The 27,800-nt window shown below is 42.3% G+C and overlaps 1 protein-coding gene across 1 annotated transcript in view; it reads right to left on the bottom strand.

Moving 5' to 3' along the window:
• The window catches only part of LOC116374700 (ryanodine receptor 3-like), a 71,924-nt gene extending 47,767 nt beyond the window's left edge, over positions 1-24,157 (bottom strand). Inside the window, exon 1 of the mRNA XM_031829003.1 lies at positions 23,771-24,157. Coding sequence (XP_031684863.1) covers positions 23,771-23,818 — 48 coding nt within the window. The 5' untranslated portion in view covers positions 23,819-24,157. The remainder of the gene's footprint in view (positions 1-23,770) is intronic.
• Positions 24,158-27,800: the final 3,643 nt, after the last annotated feature.

Below are 27,800 nucleotides of genomic sequence, written 5' to 3' on the forward strand. Positions count from 1 at the left end.
GGGGGGGGGGGGGGGGTAGAACCGGGTGGGTAGTGTCACTGTCAGCACTGATAACATGTGAGCTTGTAGCGCTAACTACCTTGAAAGCAACTTAGCTGTACAGATGTAGGATCTTAATTTGCTCACTCTTCAGTTGCTGAAAACTTTTATGCACAGCAGGAAATGCAAACTTGTAGTGTATTAGAGGTTTAAAAAGGCTTCCAAAGTATGGAATTTCCACTTTAAAATGTTAGACTTGATTTGCCCTAACATAAAATGTATCTACCACTTCATAAAATCTGTATAGAGGAAAAAAACAATACACTTACATATCGGGAGATTGTTTTTTAATGATATATTGTATTGTACCATTTTGACAATATTGCAATATTATTTTGCGCTAGTACCTGTACCACAACTCCAATATTTTTCCTTAATAGCTTTTTCTCCATCTTCTTTTTAAAAAGGGAGTCAATTTGTTGTCAGCACTATTGTTTCCATGACCAATCAAAACGTGTTTTCTCATGGCCCTCTTGGCCCTCTGTAGCAGACATATGGTGAGCAATACATTCGGAACATCGAATCGCAATAAAATCACAGTATGGAATCACATTGCATATACAATCATGAGAATCGCAATACATAACATATCGGCACCAAAGTACCGTGATAATATTGTATCGTGAGGTCCCTGGAAATTCCCAGCCCTACATAAAATGTCCATTGATTATAATCCACATAATACTACAAATTAACTGCCTTGAGAGACACTTATTTTAGGAACTGTTTAATAAGTTTTGTTATATAATAAATCCTGCTAAATACTGAAACAACATCCATAAATACCAGTTTAACAATAATGAGAAGAGCAAGTCTCTGACAGCCTTGTCATAAAGTGTGAGGAGTAGGCAAATGAAAAATCCCTTTAACAGCAAAATAAATCTTAGCAGACTATCGCTGAGGAAGAGGCGATATATCTCTCTTGCATCTTAAAAAACAGTTAAATCTACTTCCTGGATTAAATATTCATGCTGTGAAACACAAATAAATTAGGTTTGTTAACTGCATACCACTGACATTCCTCAGGAAATGTCTTCATTTGGTGGCTGGATCAATAGCTCATTACAGCTATCTTTCACTGGGCTGTCTCTGGCTCTGCTGCTGTTTAATTCCCTCTGTCCGTGTCACGCCCTGACCTTAGTTATCTTTGTTTTCTTTATTATTTTGGTTAGGTCAGGGTGTGACGAGGGTGGTATGTATGTTTTTTGTCTTGTCTAGGGTTTTTGTATATCTATGGGGTTTTTGGTATGTCTAGGTAAATATAGGTCTATGGTGGCCTATATTGGTTCCCAATCAGAGGCAGCTGTTTATCATTGTCTCTGATTGGGGATCCTATTTAGGTTGCCATTTTCCATTTTGGTTTGGTGGGTTATTGTCGATGTGTAGTTGCCTGTCAGCACTCGTGTCTTATAGCTTCACGGTCGTTTTGTTAGTTTGTTTAGTGTTCTTCGTGTAATAAAAGAAGAAGGTATTCTTATCACGCTGCGCCTTGGTCTCCTCGTTATGACGAACGTGACAGAATAACCCACCAAACAAGGACCAAGCAACGTGAAAAGGAGGAACAGTGCTTAATTGGGAAATGGACCTGGGAGGAGATATTAGATGGAGCAGGACCCTGGACACGGCCGGGGGAGTATTGTCCTCCTAAGGAGGAGTTAGAGGCAGTGAAAGTGGAACGGCGATACTACAAGGAGAAATACAGGAGAATAGAGGTACAGGGACGATATGAAGGTACACAGCTAGCACGGAAGCCCGAGAGGCAGCCCCAATAAATACAAATTGGGGGGGGGGGGCACATGAGGAGATTGCATGAGTCAGGTCGGAGACCTGAGCCAACTCCTTGTGATTACTGTGGGGAGCGTGTTACTGGTCAGGCACCGTGTTATGCGGTAGAGCGCATGGTGTCTCCAGTGCACTATTCTAGCCCGGTGCGCTCTATTCCAGCTCCTCGCATTGGCAGAGGTAGAATGGGCATCCAGCCAGGAAGGAGGCGCTCCTGGTCTCCAGTATACCTCCAGTATACCTCTTTGGACCAGGATATCCTGCGCCGGCTCTGCGTACTGTGTCTCCGGTGAGTCTGCACAGCCAAGTGCGTCCTGTGCCAGCGCCCTGCAGGGCGAAAATAAAAATCCAGCCAGGACGGGTTGTGTCAGCTCTACACTCCAGACCTCCAGTGCGCCTCCACAGTCCAGTACGTCCTGTTCCTCCTCCCTGCACTCGCCCTGAGGTGCGTGTCCCCAGCCCGGTACCACCAGTGCCGGCACCACGCACCAGGCCTCCAGTGCGCCTCCAGGGTCCAGTACGCATGTATGTAATACATGTATCACTAGCCACTTTAAACTATGCCACTTTGTTTACATACCCTACATTACTCATCTCATATGTATATACTGTACTCTATACCATCTACTGAATCTTGCCTATGCCATTCTGTACCATCACTCATTCATATATATTTCTGTACATATTATTTTACACTTGTGTGTATAAGGTAGTAGTTTTGGAATTGTTAGGTTAGATTACATTACAGCATTGTCTGAACTAAAAGCACAAGCATTTCGCTACACTCGCATTAACATCTGCTAACCATGTGTATGTGACAAATTAAATTTGATTTTTGATTTGAATGTATTCTCCCGCTGCGCCTTGGTCTCCCCGTTATGACGAACGTGACAGTCCGTCCACCCGGCAGGAACACAGGAGAGCAGCTTTCTGCTGAATACTGCTTCCACCCTAAAATGAGACTCCCATTGTTTTAACAGCGTCTATCTAAATGTGCACTATTGAAAACACTCAATGACTTTCAGGAAATGTGTTAACCATTATTAGATACAGGAAATCAATATGGATATAGGGTAGACAATCTCTGCTTACTTGCAGCAGAGAAAAAGAGTATCTGCGTGACGATCACTTTTTGGAGAGAAAGGAGCACCAGATAACATTTAGAGCAGCGATTCCCAACCTTTACCGTTCCAGGGAACACCAAATCACTGTCAAAAGCTCTTGAGGACCACCATTCATGGAGTCAGATTTTTTTTAAATTACATTAAATATCTTGGTCAAATGTAGTCCATTTTAACATTGAATGTAACAAATTAAAAGCCTCTTATTATTATGAACAATTTGCATTGTGAAAAGTAATGAAACATTTCTTATAATGCTGTTCATATGCCAACTTATTATTTTTGGAAGAAAACTATTTTATTTTTGTTTTGGTATATTTTTATGTTTCTTTTTTCCGGCCAGGTGGTTGGGAAACCATGAATTAGAGCGTACTCTTGGTGAACAGCACTAGTATTGTTCAATCCATTTAATTAACTCCATTGGTAAATCAAATAAATGTTTAAAAAATATTAATTAAATGGAAAAGTAACAGTCGGTAGAAGCAGTTGGTAAAAGCAGATGGCAAAATGTTGAAATAAATAATATAAAAATGAGGAAAGGTGAATTCTCCAAGACATACAGATGTAGGATCTTAATTTGAACACTCTTTTGTTGCTGAGAATTTTCCTGCATTGCAGAAAATACAAACTTGTAGCGTATTCAAGGTTTGAAAAGTGTTCTAAAGTTTGTAATTTACACTTTAAAATGCCAGACTTGATTTGCACTAACAAAAAATGTATCATCCCCTACAACAACAAAAAAATCAATTTATTATAATCCATATAATATTTAACATTTCCTGCTGCTGCAGGATTATTTTCTTGCTATAGCAATCTGGTTCAAATTAAGATCCTACATCTTTACCCTACTCTTACAAGAGCAGAGAACTTGGAATCTCGAATCAGTCATATTTCAGGGTATTTCCATTATACTGCTGGTTCTACCAAAGTCTGCTGGCAGAGCAGTACCATTATGCTGAAAATGCCAAATGGACCAATTACTTGTTAAATCAACCATGAAATGACAGTGAACTTCATGAGTATAATAGCATTAAAGCTATCATTCTCATGTCAAGTAGATTGGGGTGCTGCTAATCCAGAAGCTAGTTCAGAAGCTAGTTAGCTCCTTTACTGGCAAATCGTTAGTATTCAGCTAACCACGGTTTGTGGTCATCAGCTATCCTTTAGCCCGAAAATCTATCGCCAGTTCTGTACGGCGCAGCGCGGCTCGGAACGGAACATACCGGACCAATTTTTCTCTCCATGTCCCTGGATTTCGACTGCTCTCTGGACATTCATACCCGGATCTCACAGCTAGCTAGCTGCTATCCGTGTGACTATCGGCCTTCGTCGATTCCGGAGCAAACATCAATTATTCCGGAGCTAGCAAGCTCCGTCAATCACTCCTGAGTTCCATCAATCACACCTGGGCTGCAGTCACCTATCCGGACCCGTTTTACTGCTTTCGCGGAGCCCCACCGGGCCTTCACAACTGGACTGCCGACGTTATCTACCCGAAGGAGTTATTCGGCTGGCTCCTCCGTCGCGACGTTACCTGAACGCCCATCTGCGGCCTGCTAACCGTTAGCTGTCTTACCGGCTGCTATCTGAATAGTCAATCGGACAATTTTTTTTTATATATATATATATATTTATTTTTTTATTATTATTATTATTATGTTTTCTTCTTGGGCCTCTATAACTATATCTATTGTTTTTATTTTTGTTGTTGTTGTGTGATTTGGATTAATCCCCTCTACCACACGGAACCCCACTAATCTACTGACGGAACGCAAGAGGTAGCTAACAACAGACCTCCATCCTATGCTAGCTTGCTACCGATGCCCTGGCTAGCTGTCTAAATCACCAACCAACCTCTCCACTCACCGGACCCTTTTGATCACTCGACTAAGCATGCCTCTCCTTAATGTCAATATGTCTTGTCCATTTCTGTTCTGGTTAGTGTTTATTGGCTTATTTCACTGTAGAGCCTCTAGTCCTGCTCACTATACCTTATCCAACCTATTAGTTCCACCACCCACACATGCAATGACATCTCCTGGTTTCAACGATGTTTCTAGAGACAATATCTCTCTCTTCATCACTCAATACCTAGGTTTACCTCCACTGTATTCACATCCTACCATACATTTGTCTGTACATTATACCTTGATGCTATTTTATCGCCCCCAGAAACCTCCTTTTACTCTATGTTCCAGACGTTCTAGACGACCAATTCTCATAGCTTTTAGCCGTACCCTTATTCTACTCCTCCTATGTTCCTCTGGCGATGTAGAGGTGAATCCAGGCCCTGCAGGGCCTAGCTCCACTCCTATTCCCCAGGCGCTCTCTTTTGACGACTTCTGTAACCGTAATAGCCTTGGTTTCATGCATGTTAACATTAGAAGCCTCCTCCCTAAGTTTGTTCTATTCACTGCTTTAGCACACTCTGCCAACCCGGATGTTCTAGCTGTGTCTGAATCCTGGCTTAGGAAGACCACCAAAAACTCAGACATTTTAATTCCAAACTACAACATTTTCAGACAAGATAGAACTGCCAAAGGGGGCGGTGTTGCAATCTACTGCAAAGATAGCCTGCAGAGTTCTGTCCTACTATCCAGGTCTGTACCCAAACAATTTGAACTTCTACTTTTAAAAATCCACCTCTCTAAAAACAAGTCTCTCACCGTTGCCGCCTGCTATAGACCACCCTCTGCCCCCAGCTGTGCTCTGGACACCATATGTGAACTGATTGCCCCCCATCTATCTTCAGAGTTCGTGCTGTTAGGCGACCTAAACTGGAACATGCTTAACACCCCAGCCATCCTACAATCTAAACTTGATGCCCTCAATCTCACACAAATTATCAATGAACCTACCAGGTACCTCCCCAAAACCTTAAACACGGGCACCCTCATAGATATCATCCTAACCAACTTCCCCTCTAAATACACCTCTGCTGTCTTCAACCAAGATCTCAGCGATCACTGCCTCATTGCCTGCATCCGTAATGGGTCAGCGGTCAAACGACCGCCACTCATCACTGTAAAACGCTCCCTGAAACACTTCTGCGAGCAGGCCTTTCTAATCGACCTGGCCGGGGTATCCTGGAAGGATATTGATCTCATCCCGTCAGTAGAGGATGCCTGGATATTTTTTTTAAATGCCTTCCTAACCATCCTAAATAAACATGCCCCATTCAAGAAATTTAGAACCAGGAACAGATATAGCCCTTGGTTCTCCCCAGACCTGACTGCCCTTAACCAACACAAAAACATCCTATGGCGTTCTGCATTAGCATCGAACAGCCCCCGTGATATGCAGCTGTTCAGGGAAGCTAGAAATCATTATACACAGGCAGTTAGAAAAGCCAAGGCTAGCTTTTTCAAGCAGAAATTTGCTTCCTGCAACACTAACTCAAAAAAGTTCTGGGACACTGTAAAGTCCATGGAGAATAAGAACACCTCCTCCCAGCTGCCCACTGCACTGAAGATAGGAAACACTGTCACCACTGATAAATCCACCATAATTGAGAATTTCAATAAGCATTTTTCTACGGCTGGCCATGCTTTCCACCTGGCTACTCCTACCCCGGACAACAGCACTGCACCCCCAACAGCAACTCGCCCAAGCCTTCCCCATTTCTCCTTCTCCCAAATCCATTCAGCTGATGTTCTGAAAGAGCTGCAAAATCTGGACCCCTACAAATCAGCCGGGCTAGACAATCTGGACCCTTTCTTTCTAAAATTATCTGCCGAAATTGTTGCCACCCCTATTACTAGCCTGTTCAACCTCTCTTTCGTGTCGTCTGAGATTCCCAAAGATTGGAAAGCAGCTGCGGTCATCCCCCTCTTCAAAGGGGGGGACACTCTTGACCCAAACTGCTACAGACCTATATCTATCCTACCGTGCCTTTCTAAGGTCTTCGAAAGCCAAGTCAACAAACAGATTACCGACCATTTCGAATCTCACCATACCTTCTCTGCTATGCAATCTGGTTTCAGAGCTGGTCATGGGTGCACCTCAGCCACGCTCAAGGTCCTAAACGATATCTTAACCGCCATCGATAAGAAACATTACTGTGCAGCCGTATTCATTGATCTGGCCAAGGCTTTCGACTCTGTCAATCACCATATCCTCATCGGCAGACTCGACAGCCTTGGTTTCTCAAATGATTGCCTCGCCTGGTTCACCAACTACTTCTCTGATAGAGTTCAGTGTGTCAAATCGGAGGGTCTGCTGTCCGGACCTCTGGCAGTCTCTATGGGGGTGCCACAGGGTTCAATTCTTGGACCGACTCTCTTCTCTGTATACATCAATGAGGTCGCTCTTGCTGCTGGTGAGTCCCTGATCCACCTCTACGCAGACGACACCATTCTGTATACTTCCGGCCCTTCTCTGGACACTGTGTTAACAACCCTCCAGGCAAGCTTCAATGCCATACAACTCTCCTTCCGTGGCCTCCAATTGCTCTTGAATGCAAGTAAAACTAAATGCATGCTCTTCAACCGATCGCTGCCTGCACCTACCCGCCTGTCCAACATCACTACTCTGGACGGCTCTGACTTAGAATACGTGGACAACTACAAATACTTAGGTGTCTGGTTAGATTGTAAACTCTCCTTCCAGACCCATATCAAACATCTCCAATCCAAAGTTAAATCTAGAATTGGCTTCCTATTTCGCAACAAAGCATCCTTCACTCATGCTGCCAAACATACCCTTGTAAAACTGACCATCCTACCAATCCTCGACTTTGGCGATGTCATTTACAAAATAGCCTCCAATACCCTACTCAACAAATTGGATGCAGTCTATCACAGTGCAATCCGTTTTATCACCAAAGCCCCTTATACTACCCACCATTGCGACCTGTACGCTCTCGTTGGCTGGCCCTCACTTCATACTCGTCGCCAAACCCACTGGCTCCATGTCATCTACAAGACCCTGCTAGGTAAAGTCCCCCCTTATCTCAGCTCGCTGGTCACCATAGCATCTCCCACCTGTAGCACACGCTCCAGCAGGTATATCTCTCTAGTCACCCCCAAAACCAATTCTTTCTTTGGCCGCCTCTCCTTCCAGTTCTCTGCTGCCAATGACTGGAACGAACTACAAAAATCTCTGAAACTGGAAACACTTATCTCCCTCACTAGCTTTAAGCACCAACTGTCAGAGCAGCTCACAGATTACTGCACCTGTACATAGCCCACCTATAATTTAGCCCAAACAACTACCTCTTTCCCAACTGTATTTAATTTTAATTTATTTATTTATTTTGCTCCTTTGCACCCCATTATTTTTTTATTTCTACTTTGCACATTCTTCCATTGCAAAACTACCATTCCAGTATTTTACTTGCTATATTGTATTTACTTTGCCATCTTGGCCTTTTTTGCCTTTACCTCCCTTCTCACCTCATTTGCTCACATTGTATATAGACTTGTTTATACTGCATTATTGACTGTATGTTTGTTTTTACTCCATGTGTAACTCTGTGTCGTTTTATCTGTCTAACTGCTTTGCTTTATCTTGGCCAGGTCGCAATTGTAAATGAGAACTTGTTCTCAACTTGCCTACCTGGTTAAATAAAGGTAAAATAAAAAAAATAAAAAAAATACCAATCCTATGGGATAATGATGCAGAGAGCTGAGGGAAAAGCAACATGGATGGAAATCCAGATTTCATTCAACACAACTCTACACAAATATTAACCTTGAACTTGAATTGAACATTCATGTGTGAAATTATCATGCAAATGGTCCCCATTCACAAAAAAACACATTATTATAGGATATCAACTGGAATGAACTTCTCTGGGGTACCCCCCGTTCTTCTCAATTTCCGCCTAAAGACATACCCTAATCTAACTGCCTGTAGCTCAGGCCCAGAAGCAAGGATATGCATATTCTTGGTATCATTTGAAAGGAAACACTCTGGATTTTGTGGAAATGTGAATTGAATGTAGGAGAATATAACACAATAGATCTGGCAGAAGAAAATACAAGGAAATAAACATTCATTTTCTGTTTGTTATTGTTGCTGCATCATCTTTCAAATGACCAAGAACAGCCAAACATACAGATAGGATACTGGGGATGATTTTAATGAAGAACATAAGATGGCAACAATAGCTGAGCAGAGTTTTAGACAGATAACTTCATAAATGGGCGAGCTACATGACATTGATCATGAAGACACCCAGGTGTCCCACACAAATATAACCAAATGTACCCAAGTGGCCGAATTGGTACAGTGATACATTTTGATGGAAAGAACTACACTGCTCAAAAAATAAAGGGAACACTTAAACAACACAATGTAACTATTCACAATAAATTTCACATGCTGTTGTGCAAATGGAATAGACAACAGGTGGAAATTATAGGCAATTAGCAAGACACCCCCAATTAAGGAGTGGTTCTGCAGGTGGTGACCACAGACCACTTCTCAGATCCTATGCTTCCTGGCTGATGTTTTGGTCACTTTGAATGCTGGCGGTGCTTTCACTCTAGTGGTAGCATGAGACGGAGTGGAGTCTACAACCCACACAAGTGGCTCAGGTAGTGCAGCTCATCCAGGATGGGACATCAATGCGAGCTGTGTCAAGAAGGTTTGCTGTGTCTGTCAGCGTAGTGTCCAGAGCATGGAGGCGCTACCAGGAGACAGGCCAGTACATCAGGAGACGTGGAGGAGGCCGTAGGAGGGCAACAACCCAGCAGCAGGACCACTACCTCCGCCTTTGTGCAAGGAGGAGCAGGAGGAGCACTGCCAGAGCCCTGCAAAATGACCTCCAGCAGGCCACAAATGTGCATGTGTCTGCTCAAATGGTCAGAAACAGACTCCATTAGGGTGGCATGAGGGCCCGACGTCCACAGGTGGGGGTTGTGCTTACAGCCCAACACTGTGCAGGACGTTTGGCCTTTGCCAGAGAACACCAAGATTGGCAAATCCGCCACTGGCGCCCTGTGCTCTTCACAGATGAAAGCAGGTTCACACTGAGCACATGTGACAGACGTGACAGAGTCTGGAGACGCCGTGGAGAGCGTTCTGCTGCCTGCCACATCCTCCAGCATGACCGGTTTGGCGGTGGGTCAGTCATGGTGTGGGGTGGCATTTTTTGGGGGGGCCGCACAGCCCTCCATGTGCTCGCCAGAGGTAGCCTGGCTGCTATTAGGTACCGAGATGAGATCCTCAGACCCCTTGTGAGACCATATGCTGGTGCGGTTGGCCCTGGGTTCCTCCTAATGCAAGACAATGCTAGACCTCATGTGGCTGGAGTGTGTCAGCAGTTCCTGCAAGAGGAAGGCATTGATGCTATGGACTGGCCCGCCCGTTCCCCAGACCTGAATCCAATTGAGCACATCTGGGACATCATGTCTCGCTCCATCCACCAACGCCACGTTGCAACACAGACTGTCCAGGAGTTGGCGGATGCTTTAGTCCAGGTCTGGGAGGAGATGCCTCAGGTGACCATCCGCCACCTCATCAGGAGCATGCCCAGGCATTGTAGGGAGGTCATACGGCAGGGTAGCAGGGTAACCTAGTGGTTAGAGCGTTGGGCTAGTAACCGGAAGGTTGCAAATTCAAATCCCTGAGCTGACAAGGTACAAATCTGTCGTTCTGCCCTTGAACAGTCAGTTAACCCACTGTTCCTAGGCCGTCATTGAAAATAAGAATTTGTTCTTAACTGACTAGCCTAGCTAAATAAAGGTTAAAAAAAATACAGGCACGTGGAGGCCACACACACTATTGAGCCTCATTTTGCCTTGTTTTAAGGACATTACATCAAAGTTGGATCAGCCTGTAGTGTGGTTTTCCACTTTAATTTTGAGTGTGACTCCAAATCCAGACCTCCATGGGTTGATACATTTGATTTCCATTGATAATTTTTATGTGATATTCAACTATGTAAAGAAAAAAGTATTTAATAAGAATATTTAATTCATTCAGATCTAGGATGTGTTATTTTCGTGTACCCTTTATTTTTTTGAGCAGTGTATATACAAAATACATAAATGCTGTTCTAACACACACGCAAAATATATATATAAAAAATATTTACAATTTGTTTGTTTTTTAATAACAAGGGTAACTATTTACTCGGTCTCGCTTTCTCTATCAATTTCCACTATAATTTGGGTTAAATCTGTATATTTAGACTTTGTTTTAGCTTTTCCTGATTTATTCGGCATAATTTAAATATATAAACTTGCTGAAAATGCTATTGACTATGTACTGCTATGCGTAACACTTGTGGCTCCGTCAAGTAGGATTTGTGATGGCTAATGAACCTCTTTTACGCCAGAGATTACGACAAAGGCTGGTCTTCGAACGAGTAACCATTACATATTGCCATTTACCTCAGCTCCTTAGCTATCTTCCAAGCTAGATTTCAAGATGATCAGTGGTCATTGGGCCAAAATACAGTCAATCAACGATAAATGAGGTCATTGATTGGTGTCTTCAAATCGGTTTGTTTCGGTCAATACGTCCCGGGAAAAGAACCATCACGTATGGTTGTGTTAGTAACAACCAGAGGATTGCAATGAAACCAACCATGACTGGATAAACGTTTGTTTAGTGTGTGTAATTACCACGAACGCTTCTTCCAAAGTTGAATGAGATGGAAATCATGACGCAAGCGGTTTACAAATGTTTCGTGTTAGGCTATAAAAATGGATGTTATCAAACAAAACGAACATTCCCTGTGCAGTTAGGACACTTGGCATTTCCACCAGAGGAAGATCTTCAAAGGTAAGCAATTTATTTGATTGTTATTTCTAACTTTCGTGACGCTAATGCTTGGTTGGAAAATGCTAGTAATACTTGTGTGTGAGGGGAGATGTCCTCAGAAAATCGCAATGTTTGCTTTCGCAGTAAAGCCTTTTTGAAATCTGAGACAGCGGCTGGATTAATAAGATGTTCATCTTTTAAATGATGTAAGATACATGTATTTACAAGAATGTTTAATATAACAAATGGTGTATTTAGAATGTTAGCGCTCTGCAATTTCACCGGATGTTGGCCTGGTGAGATGTTAGCGTCTCACCTACCCTAGAGAGGTTAAATAAAGCAGGAGCCTCAGGCCTACTCTACAAAGGTGATTTCAATGTCATTGAGGGTGACAAGGACATAACGTGGCAGTTTACAGACCCAACACTGATTATTAGAGGTGTCGAGGGTGAGAATCTACACTACCCAGGAAAGGGAAGGGATCAAGGGCACCTTTGATACCCTCTGGCACAGTGTGGGACAGAGAGGGAGCCTTTGCCCCTGCTGCCTCCCAGAAAGCAGGAGCCATCAGATCCCAAACAACTATTGATGAATTCAAACAGCTGGAAATGGCCTTCTCTATCAGCCCAGATATCAGGGAGGTTTCCATGACTCCCTAACAGGCCGCTCACTGGATGCTTGTCTAAGAACACCCCAATTACAGATCAGGACAGAAGAACCTAACGGCATACCGCACAGGCAGGCAGAGTAGTGGCAGGGCCCAATCAGGCCCTTTGAAGGAGCTACTACACAGAGATAGATGGGAATGGAGAATGAGAGGAGAGAGAGAAAGAGCTGGTAGTCCCATCCACCTAACTACCAGTTGTGAAACAGGGAATGGACTCAGGGGGTATGCTAATTTTGTATAGAGCAGACCTAACTGACTCTATTAAATTAATCAAAACAGGAACATTTTACATTTGGCATGAAATTCAAAAGGAAATGATCTCAGAGAAAAATGCCCTTCTGTGTGCTACCTACAGTTGAAGTCGGAAGATTACATAAACTTAGGTTGGAGACATTAAAACTCATTTTTCAACTACTCCACAAATTTCTTGTTAACAAACTATAGTTTTGGCAAGTCGGTTAGGACATCTACTTTGTGCATGACACAAGTCATTTTTCAAACAATTGTTTACAGACAGATTATTTCACATATAATTCACTGTATCACAATTCCAGGGGGTCAGAAGCTTAAATACACTAAGTTGACTGTGACTTTAAACAGCTTGGAAAATTCCAGAAAATGATGTCATGGCTTTAGAAGCTTCTGATAAGCTAACTGACATCATTGGAAAATCAAAAGAAATCAGCCAAGACCTCCGGAAAAAGATTGTAGACCTCCACAAGTCTGGTTCATCCTTGGGAGCAATTTCCTAACCCTAACGCCTGAAGGTACCACGTTCATCTGTACAAACAATAGTACACAAGTATAAACACCATGGGACCATGCAGCAGTCATACCGCTCAGGAAGGAGACGCGTTATGTCTCTTAGAGATTAACTTACTTTGATGCGAAAAGTGCAACTCAGTCCCAGAACAACAGCAAAGGACCTTGTGAAAATGCTGGAGGAAACGGGTACAAAAGTATCTATATTCACAGTAAAACGAGTCCTATATTGGCATAACCTGAAAGGCCACTCAGCAAGGAAGAAGCCACTGCTCCAAAACCTCCATTAAATAAAAGCAAGACTACGGTTTGCAACTACACATGGGGACAAATATTGTACTTTTTGGAGAAATGTCCTCTGGTCTGATGAAACAAAAATAGAACTGTTTGGCCATAATGACCGTTATGTTTGGAGGTAAAAGGGGAAGGCTTGCAAGCCGAAGAACACCATCCCAACCGTGAAGCACGAGGGTGGCAGCATCATGTTGTGGGGGTGCTTTGCTGCAGGAGGGCTGGTGCATTTCACAAAATAGATGGCATTATGAGGAGGGAAATGATGTGCATATATTGAAGCAACAAATAAAAGCTGAAATAAATCATTCTCTCTACTATTATTGTGACATTTCACATTCTTAAAATAAAATGATGATCCTAACTGACATAAGACAGTTAGGGAGGGCTTGGTCGGTAGGGGTGTCCTTGTCTCATCGCGCACCAGCGACTCCTGTGGCGGGCTGGGCGCAGTGTGCGCTAACCAAGGTGGCCAGGTGCACGGTGTTTCCTCCGGCGCATTGGTGCAGCTGGCTTCCGGGTTGGATGCGCGCTGTGTTAAGAAGCAGTGCGGCTTGGTTGGGTTGTGTATCGGACACATGACTTTCAACCTTCGTCTCTCCCGAGCCCGTACGGGAGTTGTAGCGATGAGACAAGATAGTAGCTACTACAACAATTGGATACCAACGAAATTGGGGAGAAAAAGGGGTAAAATTCAAATAAATAAATAAATGTCAGGAATTGTGAAAACTTCTGACTTCAACTGTATATACCCCCACTAGAATCCCCATACTTGAAGACAGATTCTCCATCCTGGAGGGGGAAATCAATCATTTCCAGGCCCAGGGACATGTACTAATCTGTGGCGACCTAACTGGACAAGAACCTGACACCCTCAGCACACAGAGAGGCAAACACCTACCTGGTGGTGACAGCATTCCCTCCCCCATATGCACCCCAGGCACAACTATGACAACATAACCAACAAAAACGGCTCACAGCTCTGTCGCACGCTGGGTATGTACATAGTCAATGGTAGGCTTCGAGAGTACTCCTATGGTAGGTACACCTATAGCGGATCTATTGGCAGTAGTACTGTAGACTACTTTATCACTGACCTCAGCCCAGTCTCTCAGAGCGTTCACAGATAGCCCACTGACACCCCTATCAGATCACAGCAAAATCACAGTCTACTTGAACAGAGCAATACTCAATCATGAGGCATCAAAGCCAAAGGAACTGCATAATATTAAGAAATGCTATAAATGGAAGGGAACTAGTATGGAAACCTACCAAAAACAATTAGGCAATAACAAATTCAATCCCTTTTAGACAATTTCCTGGACATTTTTTTTTATTATAATAGTGAAGGTGTAAACTTGGCAGTAGAAAACCTAAACAGTTTATTGGACCTCTCAGCTTCCTTATCAAATCTAAAAATGTCAAACAGTAAACCGAAGAAAATGTACAACAATGACCAATGGTTTGATGACGAATGCAAAAACCTAAGAAAGAAATTGAGAAACCTATCCAAACAAAAACAGAGACCCAGAAAACATGAGCCTACTCCTTCACTATGGTGAAACACTAAAACAATACAGAAATACACTATGGAAAAAGGAGGAACAGCATGTCAGAAATCAGCTCAATGTAATTGAAGAATCAATAGACTTGAACCACTTCTGGGAAAATTGGAAAACACTAAACAAACAACAACATGAAGAGTTATCTATCCAAAACGGGGATCTATGGGTAAACCACCTCTCCAATATTTTTGGCCCTATAACAAAGAACAAGCAACAAACAACAAACATCAAAAACATATACATGATCAAATACGCATTTTAGAATCAACCATTAAAGACTACCAGATTACACTGGAATATCCAATTACACTGAATGAACTACAGGGCAACATACAAACCCTCCAACCCCAAAAGGCCTGTGGTGTTGATGGTATCCTCAATGAAATTATAAACTGTCGTGTCTTTACTATGGATTAAGCGATATATGACATGCTATTTTATCAAATACATTCTTTGAAATTAACATTACCTGATTAAACTAATCATGTAAATGTAATTAACTAGGTAGACGGGGCACCATGGAAGAATGTTTATAGAGCTGTTGTCTTCCGAATAAAATCTTAAAGACCTGATAATCTTTTAAATCAATAGCAGTCAATTATTAATCGTCACCTTATTCAGTCTCATCTGAACATTGTGAAATTCTTGGTCTTCACGAACCCTGGCTAACAGGTTGAATCAGCAATTATTCAATTATTTAGTTAATAAATACCTAAATAAACACACAGAATTACATATGCACAAGATGGATCATACATTGATTACTAATTATGTCATAAAAGAAAACGTCCGTGGCGGACGAAACAAATATGACGGCTGGTTACACAAAGAAAGGGGACTGGGTTTGAATGAAAGCGCGGCAAGACTGAGGAACAAAAGGATTGGGTCTCTATCGGACCTTATGAAGCTATGCTATCGTAAATACAGAATCTTATGCATTCTAAATAACCCACCATTCGGAAAAGAAAAATGCAATAAATATATTTACTCTGAGCTAGAGGTCGACCGATTAATCAGAATGGCCGATTAATTAGGGCCGATTTCAAGTTTTCATAACAATCGGAAATCTGTATTTTTGGACGCCGATGTGGGCGATAGTTTTTTTAAATATTTTTTATTTAACTAGGCAAGTCAGTTAAGAACACATTCTTATTTTCAATGACGACGGTGGGTTAACTGCCTTTTCAGGGGCAGAACGACAGATTTTTACCTTGTCAGCTCGGGAATTCAATCTTGCAACCTTACGGATTCCGCATTTCAGCCGGAATTTGTCGCCCAAAGACACAGACTTGAAAACCAAACGCTGTTTTTGGTAAGTATGACTCCTTCCACGGCTTCTGATCGAAGAACATCAAAGGTAAAGGGAATATTTATGTGGTAATTTTGTGTTTCTGTGGACTCAAACATAGAGGAGACATACTGCTAATTTCTGAGCGCCGTCTCATATTATAGCCTAGTGAACGAACTCTGTAACGTTAAAAATAAATGTAACACAGCGGTTGCATTAAGAAGAAGTGTATCTTTCTAACTATATGTAGAACATGTATATTTAGTCAAAGTTTATGATGTGTATTGCTTGTTATCTGGCGGGGCTATCATAATTTCTCCGGACATTTGAGTAGCATTTTTTGAACATGGCGTCATTGTAAACAGAGATTTATGGATATAAATTGCATATTATTGAAAAAAACATAAATGTACTGTGTAACATGTCCTATTACTGTCCTCAGATGAAGATTTTCAAAAGGTTAGTGAATTATTTTTCTTTCAATCCTGCGGTTGTTGATTGCATATTTTGTTCAAAATGGCTATTCAAATTAGCTGTGTCTTTGGTGGTGGTTTGACATAAATATGTGCTATGTTTTCGCCGTAAAACATTTTAGAAATCTGACTTGCTGGCTAGATGAACAAGGTGTTTATCTTTCATTTGAGCTATTGGACTTGTTAATGTGTGGAGGTTAAATATTTCTACGAATATTTTTGCGTTCCATGCGCCACGTTCCAGCTGAACGTGGGAGGGGTCGTTCCCAAAAGGGAACCCCACCCCGTCAACAGGTTTTAAGAACACATTCTTATTTTCAATGACGGCCTATGAACGGTGGGTTAACTGCCTTGTTCAGGGGCAGAACGACAGATTTTTACCTTGTCAGCTCGGGGATTCAATCTTGCAACCTTAAGGTTAACTAGTCCAACGCTCTAACCACCTGCCTCACGAGGAGCCTTCCTGTTACTCGAATGCAGTAAGAAGCCAAGGTAAGTTGCTAGCTAGCATTAAACTTATCTTATAAAAAACTATCAATCAATCAATCATAATCACTAGACAGAACTACACATGTTGATGATATTACTAGTTTATCTAGTGTGTCCTGCGTCACATTTAATCTATGTGGTGAGCATTCGTGAAAAAGGACTGTCGTTGCTCCAACGTGTACCTAACCATAAACATCAATGCCTTTCTTAAAATCAATACACAGAGGTATATATTTCTTAACCTGTATATTTAGCTAAAAGAAATCCAGGCTAAGCAGGCAAAATTAACCAGGTGAAATTGTGTCACTTCTCTTGCGTTCATTGCACGCAGAGTCAGGGTATATGCAACAATTTGGGCAGCCTGGCTCGTTGCGAACTAATTTGCCAGATTTTTACGTAATTATGACATAACATTGAAGGTTGTGCAATGTAACAGGAATATTTAGACTTATGGATGCCACCCGTTAGATAAAATACAGAACTGTTCCGTATTTCACTGAAAGAATAAACGTTTTGTTTTCGAGATGATAGTTTCCGGATTCGACCATATTAATGACCTAAGGCTCGTATTTCTGTATGTTATTAAGTTATAATTAAGTTTATGATTTGATAGAGCAGTCTGACTGAGCGATGGTAGGCACCAGCAGGCTTGTAAGCATTCATTCAAACAGCACTTTAGTGCGTTTGCCAGCAGCTCTTCGCTGTGCTTCAAGCATTGAGCTGTTTATAACTTCAAGCCTATCAACTCCTGAGATTAGGATGGTGTAACCGATGTGAAATAGCTAGCTAGTTAGCGGGGTGCGCGCTAATAGCGTTTCAAACGTCACTCGCTCTGAGACTTGGAGTAGTTGTTCCCCTTGCTCTGCATGGGTAACGCTGCTTCGAGGGTGGCTGTTGTCGATGTGTTCCTGGTTCGAGCCCGGATAGGGGTGAGGAGAGGGACGGAAGCTATACTGTTACACTGGCAATACTAAAGTGCCTATAAGAACATCCAATAGTCAAAAGTATATGAAATACAAATGGCATAGAGAGAAATAGTCCTATAATTCCTATAATAACTACAACCTAAAACTTATTACCTGGGAACATTGAAGACTCATGTTAAAAGGAACCACCAGCTTTCATATGTTCTCATGTTCTGAGCAAGGAACTTAAACGTTAGCTTTCTTACATGGCACATATTGCACTTTTACGTTCTTCTCCAACACTTTTTTTTGCATTATTTAAACCAAATTGAACATGTTTCATTATTTATTTGAGGCTAAATTGATGTTATTGATGTATTCTATTAATAAGTGTTCATTCAGTATTGTTGTAATTGTCATTATTACAAATACATTTTTTTAAATTGTCCGTTTAATCAGTATCGGCTTTTTTTGGTCCTCCAATAATCGGTATCGGTATCAGCGTTGAAAAATCATAATCGGTCGACCTCTACTCTGAGCTTTGCTTCGATAGATTGGTGGAAGATGGAAGGCTGGATTGCCCAGCAGAGATCTCCCTTGTCCTTTGAAGAATATTTCTGGGCGGATACGTTGTTGTCTGTCGGCTTGTGGTAGAACAGATACGTTGCGGTACCGTCGTCGTTTAGTAGAACGGATACGTTGTGGTACCCTGTCGTTCTGAAGAGATTGTCCGTCCTTTCCCAGGCCACGCACGTTTACAGTTGTTGCTGTTAACTCAACGTCTAGGATGTATCACTTCTTTAGTGAATAAGAGTTCAAAGTTCATACCAAGTTGCCATACTATAAGCTCATGCTATATTCTGGCTGGTATAGTCGAAATTCATCCTTCCAGCATGGTGATCGTCACCTCCACGTTGAAATTCGCCATTTTAAACGTATGGACATCAGTCCTCACGTCATCGGGAACACAATGTTAATTTTGTTAGGTTGTAGTCGTTCAACCATTCGCAACCAGAGCTCACGCTGAGGTTGGCTTAGTTTGCGTGAATTGGGTCACGGGGCTCTTATAAAATTTTCGAAAAGGGGTTGGCTCATCATTTCCAACCCATGCCTATTCACGTGGGCGTGGCCACTGATTGAGCATATTTTACTTATGAAAACAATTCTCTCATCTCTCATAAAATTACATTTCATATTTTCACAAATAGTTTCATATTTAAACATTTAAATTGCACAACAATTCCAACAATTCCAATTCCAACAATTCCATGTGACTACTGATCTGACATCATATTCTTTAAGTACCAACGAACACTTTCAACTGGTTGGATTACATAAAGATTGTTCTTTTCCCCAACCTTTTGATGTTACAATAAAATCTCTATGATAACAATGGTCTTTCCAAGAGTCCATTCTGTAGAGTAGAGAGAGAAAAGGGGGAAAGGTATTTATGGGGGTCATAAACCTCACCAACCTGGCAACGGCATGACAGAATACAGACCACAAATTCTAATTGGCTATACTTATTAAACTCTTTTAACATCATCCTTAGCTCTGGCATCTTCCCCAATATTTGGAACCTAGGACTGATCACCCTAATGCATAAAAGTGAGAGCAAAGGCCAAATGTCTACTGTTTGCTGATGATCTGGTGCTTCTGTCCCCAACCAAAGAGGGCCTACAACAGCACCTAGATCTTCTGCACAGATTCTGTGTTATTTTTCGTTTGTTATTTTGTTAGTTTGTTCGGTGTTCATTCTTTTAATAAATCCTTTCAACAAATGTGACAATTGTAAATACAACCCATATTTATGTCTTTTTTTTCTCTTTTGTACTTGAATTATTTTCACATAATATGACATTTGAAATGTCTTTATTCTTTTGTGATGTTTACAGTTAATTTGTATTGTTTATTTCACTTTTGTTTATAATCTACTTCACTGTTAACATAGCAATGTTAGCAATGTTAACCTATGTTTCTCATGCCAATAAAGCCCTTAAATTGAAATTGAATTGAGAGAGAGACAGCCAGAAGCACTCACAGAGAAACGTGTGTGTGGCAGAGGAGGCAGCTATCCCGCACTGCTGCCATTAGAGAATACACCCACCAGCCAGGATAACACGTTCCACGCGAGCGTCTGTTTGGAGCTGGTGCCAAGTCAAGCTTACCTGGAGTTGTTTTTGTGTTAGGAGGGGAGCAGTGTTGGTTCATTAACAAACGTTTTTCTCTCTGAATGTGCTGACAGCTGGTTGGTACACCAGGTCAGACAGTCTCTCTACATAAAACGTAACAGTCCCAAACGCTGCCATAGCACATTAGTCACACTCATACGCTGCCCTTTCCACTGCTGCCTCCACTACCCCGCTACCTGCTAATGAAGCCGGAGACTGTGATATTCTCCCAGCTGGGACTCTTCCCGAGGAGAGGGTTGTGGCCCCAGCACATATCTAAACCGTAGTGATCTGATGTGTGCATCATGCCCCACGCAGCGTGGTGCCTGTACAAATCAGAGGCCTCCTGTCAGAATCACAGCACAATCAAACAGACAAACAAACTTAGGGCGAAATAACAAACCAAATTAGAAAAAGCTAATGGCTTGTTTCCCTCTGCAGACTGTTCCATCCCTCCACAGATCAGTTCCCTGTTAGAGCCCATGGGTGTTAAGTTAGAGGTGGAACCATGGCACGAACGTGTGCAAACAAGCACAAGCACAGTCCACTGATACTGATTAAAAGCAACACAACGTACTATAGATAATTTGCTAAACTGTTCTTACTTAACAGTCTGATCCGTTATTCCATATAAGCTTAGTGTGTTGTGAATTCTGTAATGAATGTATTGTAATGTTTTTAAAATTGTATAACTGCCTTAATTTTGCCGGATCCCATGGGATCCATAATACATACAAATACAAATAAGATGATGTTTTTTTAATCATCATCCTGCTTATGAGGCCACTATGCTGGTGCATCTCAGGACATCTACAAATAGAGAAACAACCGTACTACATTGTGACGTGGAGCCTTATTACACTCTCCCCTATCCCCCTAGCACCCTCTAACATTAAGCATGAGCACAATAAGAGCTGTTTCTCTTCCTGTAGCATCAAATTACCCATGACAGAGAAATACTCTCGAATCAAAAGGGTACCATCGTGCTCTCCCAGAAGCTTGGCTGGTGTGTAAAACCCGGGGCTGGCTTTAGACAGCAGGCCACTAGGGGCTAATTTCTCTGTTCTCTTTTAGGGGAAATTACTTTGTTTAGTTGTTACTAAAGAAAAGGTAGTTTGTGCACCTATTTGAATGTAGGAGGAAAACATGCTTCCTGTTTACAGCTAAACAATATCCACGCAAAGGCAAGATCAGTCAGAGACTGTGTGTGTGCGGTTCTGATTGGATGTTAATGTGTACATGCACAAGGGTGTGTATTAGTGTGTGCATGTGTGTGCGCTCTAATGTGTGTTGGCATCAGCATGAGGATAGAGAGACGAGAGTCATTGACGGCTCAATGGTTCAGCTCAGCTGCAACTTGGCCTGATGAATAATTTCTGCACTCTGCTCTGCTGTGGCACGTCTTGAGCAGCCTGCCTGCTTCTGCAGCAGCACCACACAGCCTAGCCCACTTTGCATTCACACATCCACACACTAGCGCAGACCCCATCCCCATTCCCGTGCCATCCAGTCAGCTGCTGCTGCCCCGTGTGGAAAGATGCAACAAGCTGCAAAGCCTCTTAAAGGAGCAGTGCCTTTGCAACTCAAAGCGTCACATTTGAACTTTTCCAAATAGGACAACTGTGGTGGGACCAGCCAAACCCGATAAGGGCCAACTCCAGAACTTTTGATCATTGTTTTTACTGTGTAGATCACAACTGCAGACTGCTGGCTGACACAGGTGCTAGCTCTCCAAGCAGTAATGGTGCTGAAATGTCAGCACTGTTTGGGGCAGTGTGAATGCTGATGTAATGACCTCTGAATGTAGTGGTAACAAGGGACAGGGAGCTGCGGGGCGTTGAAATCATCAACTTTTTCAGGGTCTCATTTGAAACCCCACTGGCATCTCTGGGAATACAGGAGGCTTCCAAAGCAATGCAAACGTGCAAGACTTTAGTAAGCCCACTGCTAATGTCCAAGTAGTAGTAAACCCACTGCTAATGTCCAAGTAGTAGTAAGCCCACTGCTAATGTCCAAGTAGTAGTAAGCCCACTGCTAATGTCCAAGTAGTAGTAAGCCCACTGCTAATGTCCAAGTAGTAGTATGCCCACTGCTAATGTCCAAGTAGTAGTAAGCCCACTGCTAATGTCCAAGTAGTAGTAAGCCCACTGCTAATGTCCAAGTAGTAGTAAGCCCACTGCTAATGTCCAAGTAGTAGTAAGCCCACTGCTAATGTCCAAGTAGTAGTAAACCCACTGCTAATGTCCAAGTAGTAGTAAGCCCACTGCTAATGTCCAAGTAGTAGTAAGCCCACTGCTAATGTCCAAGTAGTAGTAAGCCCACTGCTAATATCCAAGTAGTAGTAAGCCCACTGCTAATGTCCAAGTAGTAGAAAGCCCACTGCTAATGTCCAAGTAGTAGTAAACCCACTGCTTATGTCCAAGTAGTAGTAATCCCACTGCTAATGTCCAAGTAGTAGTAAGCCCACTGCTAATGTCCAAGTAGTAGTAAGCCCACTGCTAATGTCCAAGTAGTAGTAAACCCACTGCTAATGTCCAAGTGGTAGTAAGCCCACTGCTAATGTCCAAGTAGTAGTAAACCCACTGCTAATGTCCAAGTAGTAGTAAACCCACTGCTAATGTCCAAGTAAGTAGCCTCTCTTAAGAGGTGGATTGTCACTCTGGTTCAAGTTTGGTTTCGGAATAGCCTCAGTTTTGTAGATAAATCTACAGGGCAGAAGGATAAAAAAAGTATTCCAAATAAATGCTCAAAAACAGTTAAATCTTAGCCTATGGATCAGTCATCAATGCATCTTCACCTATTTTCATTATAACATGATCATTTGTGTTATTTTTTATTGCATATAAATCTGCCTGGATAGACACATATGCAGAATTTGAGGTTAAGAAGTTGTTCACCAATATCTTGTGAGTTGGAACGTTTCCTTGAATAAGAACTAGGCATGCAAAGGTGAACTTTTTCTAACTATAGACAGCATTGATATGCCTGGAAAAGGGACACGTAGTTATCAATTAACAACAACAAAGCAGGAGGGTTGTGGGCTGGAAGTGAGACAGAGATCGTTGCGTAAACTGGATAGAGTAGTAGGCCTACACGGGTAGACATTCCATTGTATTCATTAATAGCAAAACGTACTGAGACAACCGGACAAGTTCAATCTAGGAGGGAATCAAGGTGAGGGATGCGCCAAACAAAAAGGTCCTGTCATCGCGAGGCAGGTCTGCTTTACGAGGGAGCAGGTAAGGACAGCTACCCAAAAAGCGCGGTGGTTAGAAAGCCAACTCGTTCAGGAGACAGTCTACTCGTAATTAGAACTATAGGCTACATTATAGCCATATTTCATAATCAACATGTAGTCTATAACCTGGCTGCACAAATCATAATATGCAAGACTAATAGCAGTAGGCTATTGCATAGGCATCGACATGAATGGGATAAGATGCTCGAAATGCACACAGGAGGCATATCGCCTCACGAAATAGCGGACGGAAATTAGGCTACTTACAGTTCTCAAGAACTGAATTTCATCTTCCCCTTCACCACCTTCAGCCATGGCTGTTGAGGAGCCTGCTCAGACTCGGGTAGCCTCCACTGTCGGCTTGCAGCACCACACTGCTGCTCCTCTCTCTTATCGATATTAGCATATAGCTAAATCCACAGCCATGTACCGGAGACCGAGCGAACTACTGGAGCCTTTCACTCACTCACGCCCGCTCGCTCATTGCAAATGCCAGCGGTGCTGTTCCCAAAGGAGCGTGTAAGCGTTGGTATAGGCGGGAGCAAATGAAAACGGGTCTGGAATGTGAAGCGTAGTCTTGCAGTCAAAATACGGCAGTGGGGTCTTTTGTCGTCGACGTCACCAGTGGATCTTATTCAGTTAAATAAAGGTAAAATAAAAATACAAATGATTAATATACGTTAAACATTCAAGCGCGAGCTTTCAAAATTCCCTCACCATACAATTGCCACATAATTGCGCACGACAATTGGTTTTCCGTTGGCCAACAGAATCTATGACATATGCTACAGCGATGGTATTCGATGGTATATGGTGAATTTGGGTGTGTAGAAATAGCAGAATTGGACTATCAAGCATCCAAGATGCATGTAATTGTAGCCAAGTAGGCCTAAGTGCTTCCAAAAATTAACACCATGGACAGTACCCAGAATGACAAGTATGGCTTCAATATTGCGCTATTAGCGAACAATGAAATAATGTTCAATATTCAGTGTAGGCTACAAATCGACTTATGTAGCTTAAATAAATAATGTATTGTGGAGTCAGGTTAAATGTGTAAATATTACCTATAATAGGCCTACATAGGCTCCCCAGTCCAGCAGCATATTAAAGCCCATTGTTTTGACAACATGGACAGAACCAACCCTGATTCAAATAATGTTGCAACACTGGAAAGCAAATCAATGCATAACCTCAACTTTCATTTGGCTTACTTAGCTAATGTTCATAGCTTTAGTCAGATCCACAACCTAAAACGAGGTCAAGTTGTGCAGCAATAGCAATATTCTGTATTTGTCTGAGACATAAAGTGTAACTCTTCTCCCTCAGGCGGCTGCAAGGATTTGGCATGGCCCCTTAGATCCTGGGGAACTTTTACAGCTGCTCCATTGAGAGCATCCTCCGGTACTGGTAGTATCACTGTCTGGTCTGGTATGGAAACTGCGCCACCCTTGACCAGAAGGCCCTACAGAGGGTGGTGCACACAGCCCTACGCATCACTGCGGGTGAGCTCCCAGCCATCCAGGAAGTACATGCCAGGAAGTACAAGTACAGTGTCTGAGAAAGGTTCCGAAAAATTGCCAAAGAGTCCATCCACTGCAGACATGGACTATTTGTTCTCCATGCTCTGGTCTGGCAGACGGTACCCGCGCATCAAGACTCAGACCAATAGACTCCTAAGCAGCATCTATCCCCTGGCCATAAGACTGTTAAAAGGCTAACAATTACTGCTTCCCCTCACACCTACGCTGCTGCTAAAATGGTTATTGATTAGATGTATTACCACCACTATTCTGCTGCTATTTGATTATTGATTGGCATTACCATTAGAACCTATCTTTTTTATCTGGCTACTGGTCACTATTGTTTGTGTTTACATGTAGATATTACCACAAGTATAGTACCAAAAGTATTTATATATTGTTGCTACCAGTCACTTTCAAGGCCTGTTCACATATCCGCTCATGGTACCTACGCTGTCAGTCTTGCACACACACTCACTCACACACTTACATGGACACACTCACCACCACATACACAGCCATCCATCGGTTATGCTGCTGCCATACTGTTTACCATTTTTATTATTATGAGTTTTTAATGTGACTTTGTGACTCACATTAAAAAAAGACTCACATTAAGCATCTCCAATCCAAAATTAAATCTAGAATCGGCTTCCTATTTCGCAACAAAAGCATCCTTCACTCATGCTGCCAAACATACCCTCGTAAAACTGACCATCCTACCGATCCTCGACTTCGGCGATGTCATTTACAAAATAGCCTCCAACACTCTCAAATTGAATGCAGTCTATCACAGTGGCATCAGTTTTGTCACCAAAGCCCCATTTACTACCCACCCCTGCGACCTGTACGCTCTCATTGGCTGGCCCTCACTTCATACTCATCGCCAAACCCACTGGCTCCAGGTCATCTACAAGTCTTTGCAAGGTAAAGCCCCGCCTTATCTCAGCTCAGTGGTCACCATAGCAGCACCCACCCGTAGCACACACTCCAGCAGGTATATCTCACTGGTCACCCCCAAAACCAACTCCTTCTTTGGTCGTCTTTCCTTCCAGTTCTCTGCTGCCAATGACTGGAACGAACTGCAAAAATCACTGAAGCTGGAGACTCATATCTCCCTCACTAGCTTTAAGCACCAGCTGTCAGAGCAGCTCACAGATCACTGCACCTGTACATAGCCCATCCAACTACCTCATCCTCATCCCCATAGTGTATTTATTTATTTATTTTGCTCCTTTGTACCCCAGTATCTTTACTTGCACATTCATCTTCTGCACATCTACCATTCCAGTGTTTAATTGCTATATTGTAATTACTTTGCCACCATGGCCTATTTATTGCCTTACCTCCCTTATCTTACTTCATTTGCACACACTGTATATAGACTTTTTTTTCTACTGTAGTATTGACTTTATGTTTGTTCATTCCCATGTGTAACTCTGTTGTATGTGTCGAACTGCTTTGCTTTATCTTGGCCAGGTCGCAGTTGTCAATGAGAACTTGTTCTCAACTAGCCTATCTGGTTAAATAAAGGTGAAATAAAAAAATACTGAAATCAAAAACTCCAGTATCCCTGCACATTGTACATTTGGTATTAAGCTTCATATCTTATTTCTTGTTCTCGTGTTTTCTTTATTATATATACAGTACCAGTCAAAAGTTTGGAAACACAAAATTATTCAAGGTTTTTCTTTATTTGTACTATTTTCTACATTGTAGAATAGTAGTGAAGACATCAAAACTATGAGATAACACATACTGTATGGAAGCATGTAGTATCCAAAAAAAGTGTTAAACAAATCATTTTAGATTTTAGATTCTTCAAAGTAGCCACCCTTTGCCTTGATGACAGCTTTGCACACTTTTGGCATTCTCTCAACCAGCTTCACCTGGAATGTTTTTCCAACAGTCTTGAAGGAGTTCCCACATATGCTGAGTACTTGTTGGCTGCTTTTCCTCCATTCTGCAGTCCAACTCATCCCAAACCATCTCAATTGGGTTGAGGTTGGGTGATTGTTAACGCCAGATCATCTGATTCAGCACTCCATCACTCCCCTTGGTCGAATAGCCCTTACACAGCCTGGTGGTGTGTTGGATCATTGTCCTGTTGAAAAACAAATGATAGTCCCACTAAGTGCAAACCAGATGGATGGCGTATCGCTGCAGAATGCTGTGGTAGCCATGCTGGTTAAGTGTGCCTTGAATTATAAATAAATCCCCACACCATCACACCTCCTCCTCCATGCTTCACAGTGGGAACCACACATGCAGAGATCATCTGTTCACCTACTCTGCATCTCACAAAGACACGGCGGTTGGAACCAAAAATGTAACATTTTGACTCATCAGACCAAAGGACTGATTTCCACCAGTCTAATGTCCTTTGCTCGTGTTTCTTGGCCCAAGCAAGTCTTTTCTTATTATTGATGTCCTTTAGTAGTGTTTTTTTGTAGGAATTCGACCATGAAGGCCTGATTCACGCAGTCTCCTCTGAACAGTTGATGTTGAGATGTGTCTGTTACTTGAACTCTGTAACACATTTATTTGGGCTGCAATCTGAGGTGCAGTTAACTCTAATGAACTTATCCTCTGCAGCAGAGGTAACTCTGGGTCTTCCATTCCTGTGGCGGTCCTCATGAGAGTCAGTTTCATCATAGCACTTGAAGAAACTTTCTTGTTCTTGAAATTTTCTGAATTGACTGACCTTCATGTCTTAAAGTAACAGACTGTCATTCCTCTTTGCTTATTTGAGCTGTTCTTGCCATAATATGGAC

This window comes from Oncorhynchus kisutch, linkage group LG7 (assembly GCF_002021735.2).
Source record: "Oncorhynchus kisutch isolate 150728-3 linkage group LG7, Okis_V2, whole genome shotgun sequence".
Taxonomy (NCBI): Eukaryota; Metazoa; Chordata; class Actinopteri; order Salmoniformes; family Salmonidae; genus Oncorhynchus; species Oncorhynchus kisutch.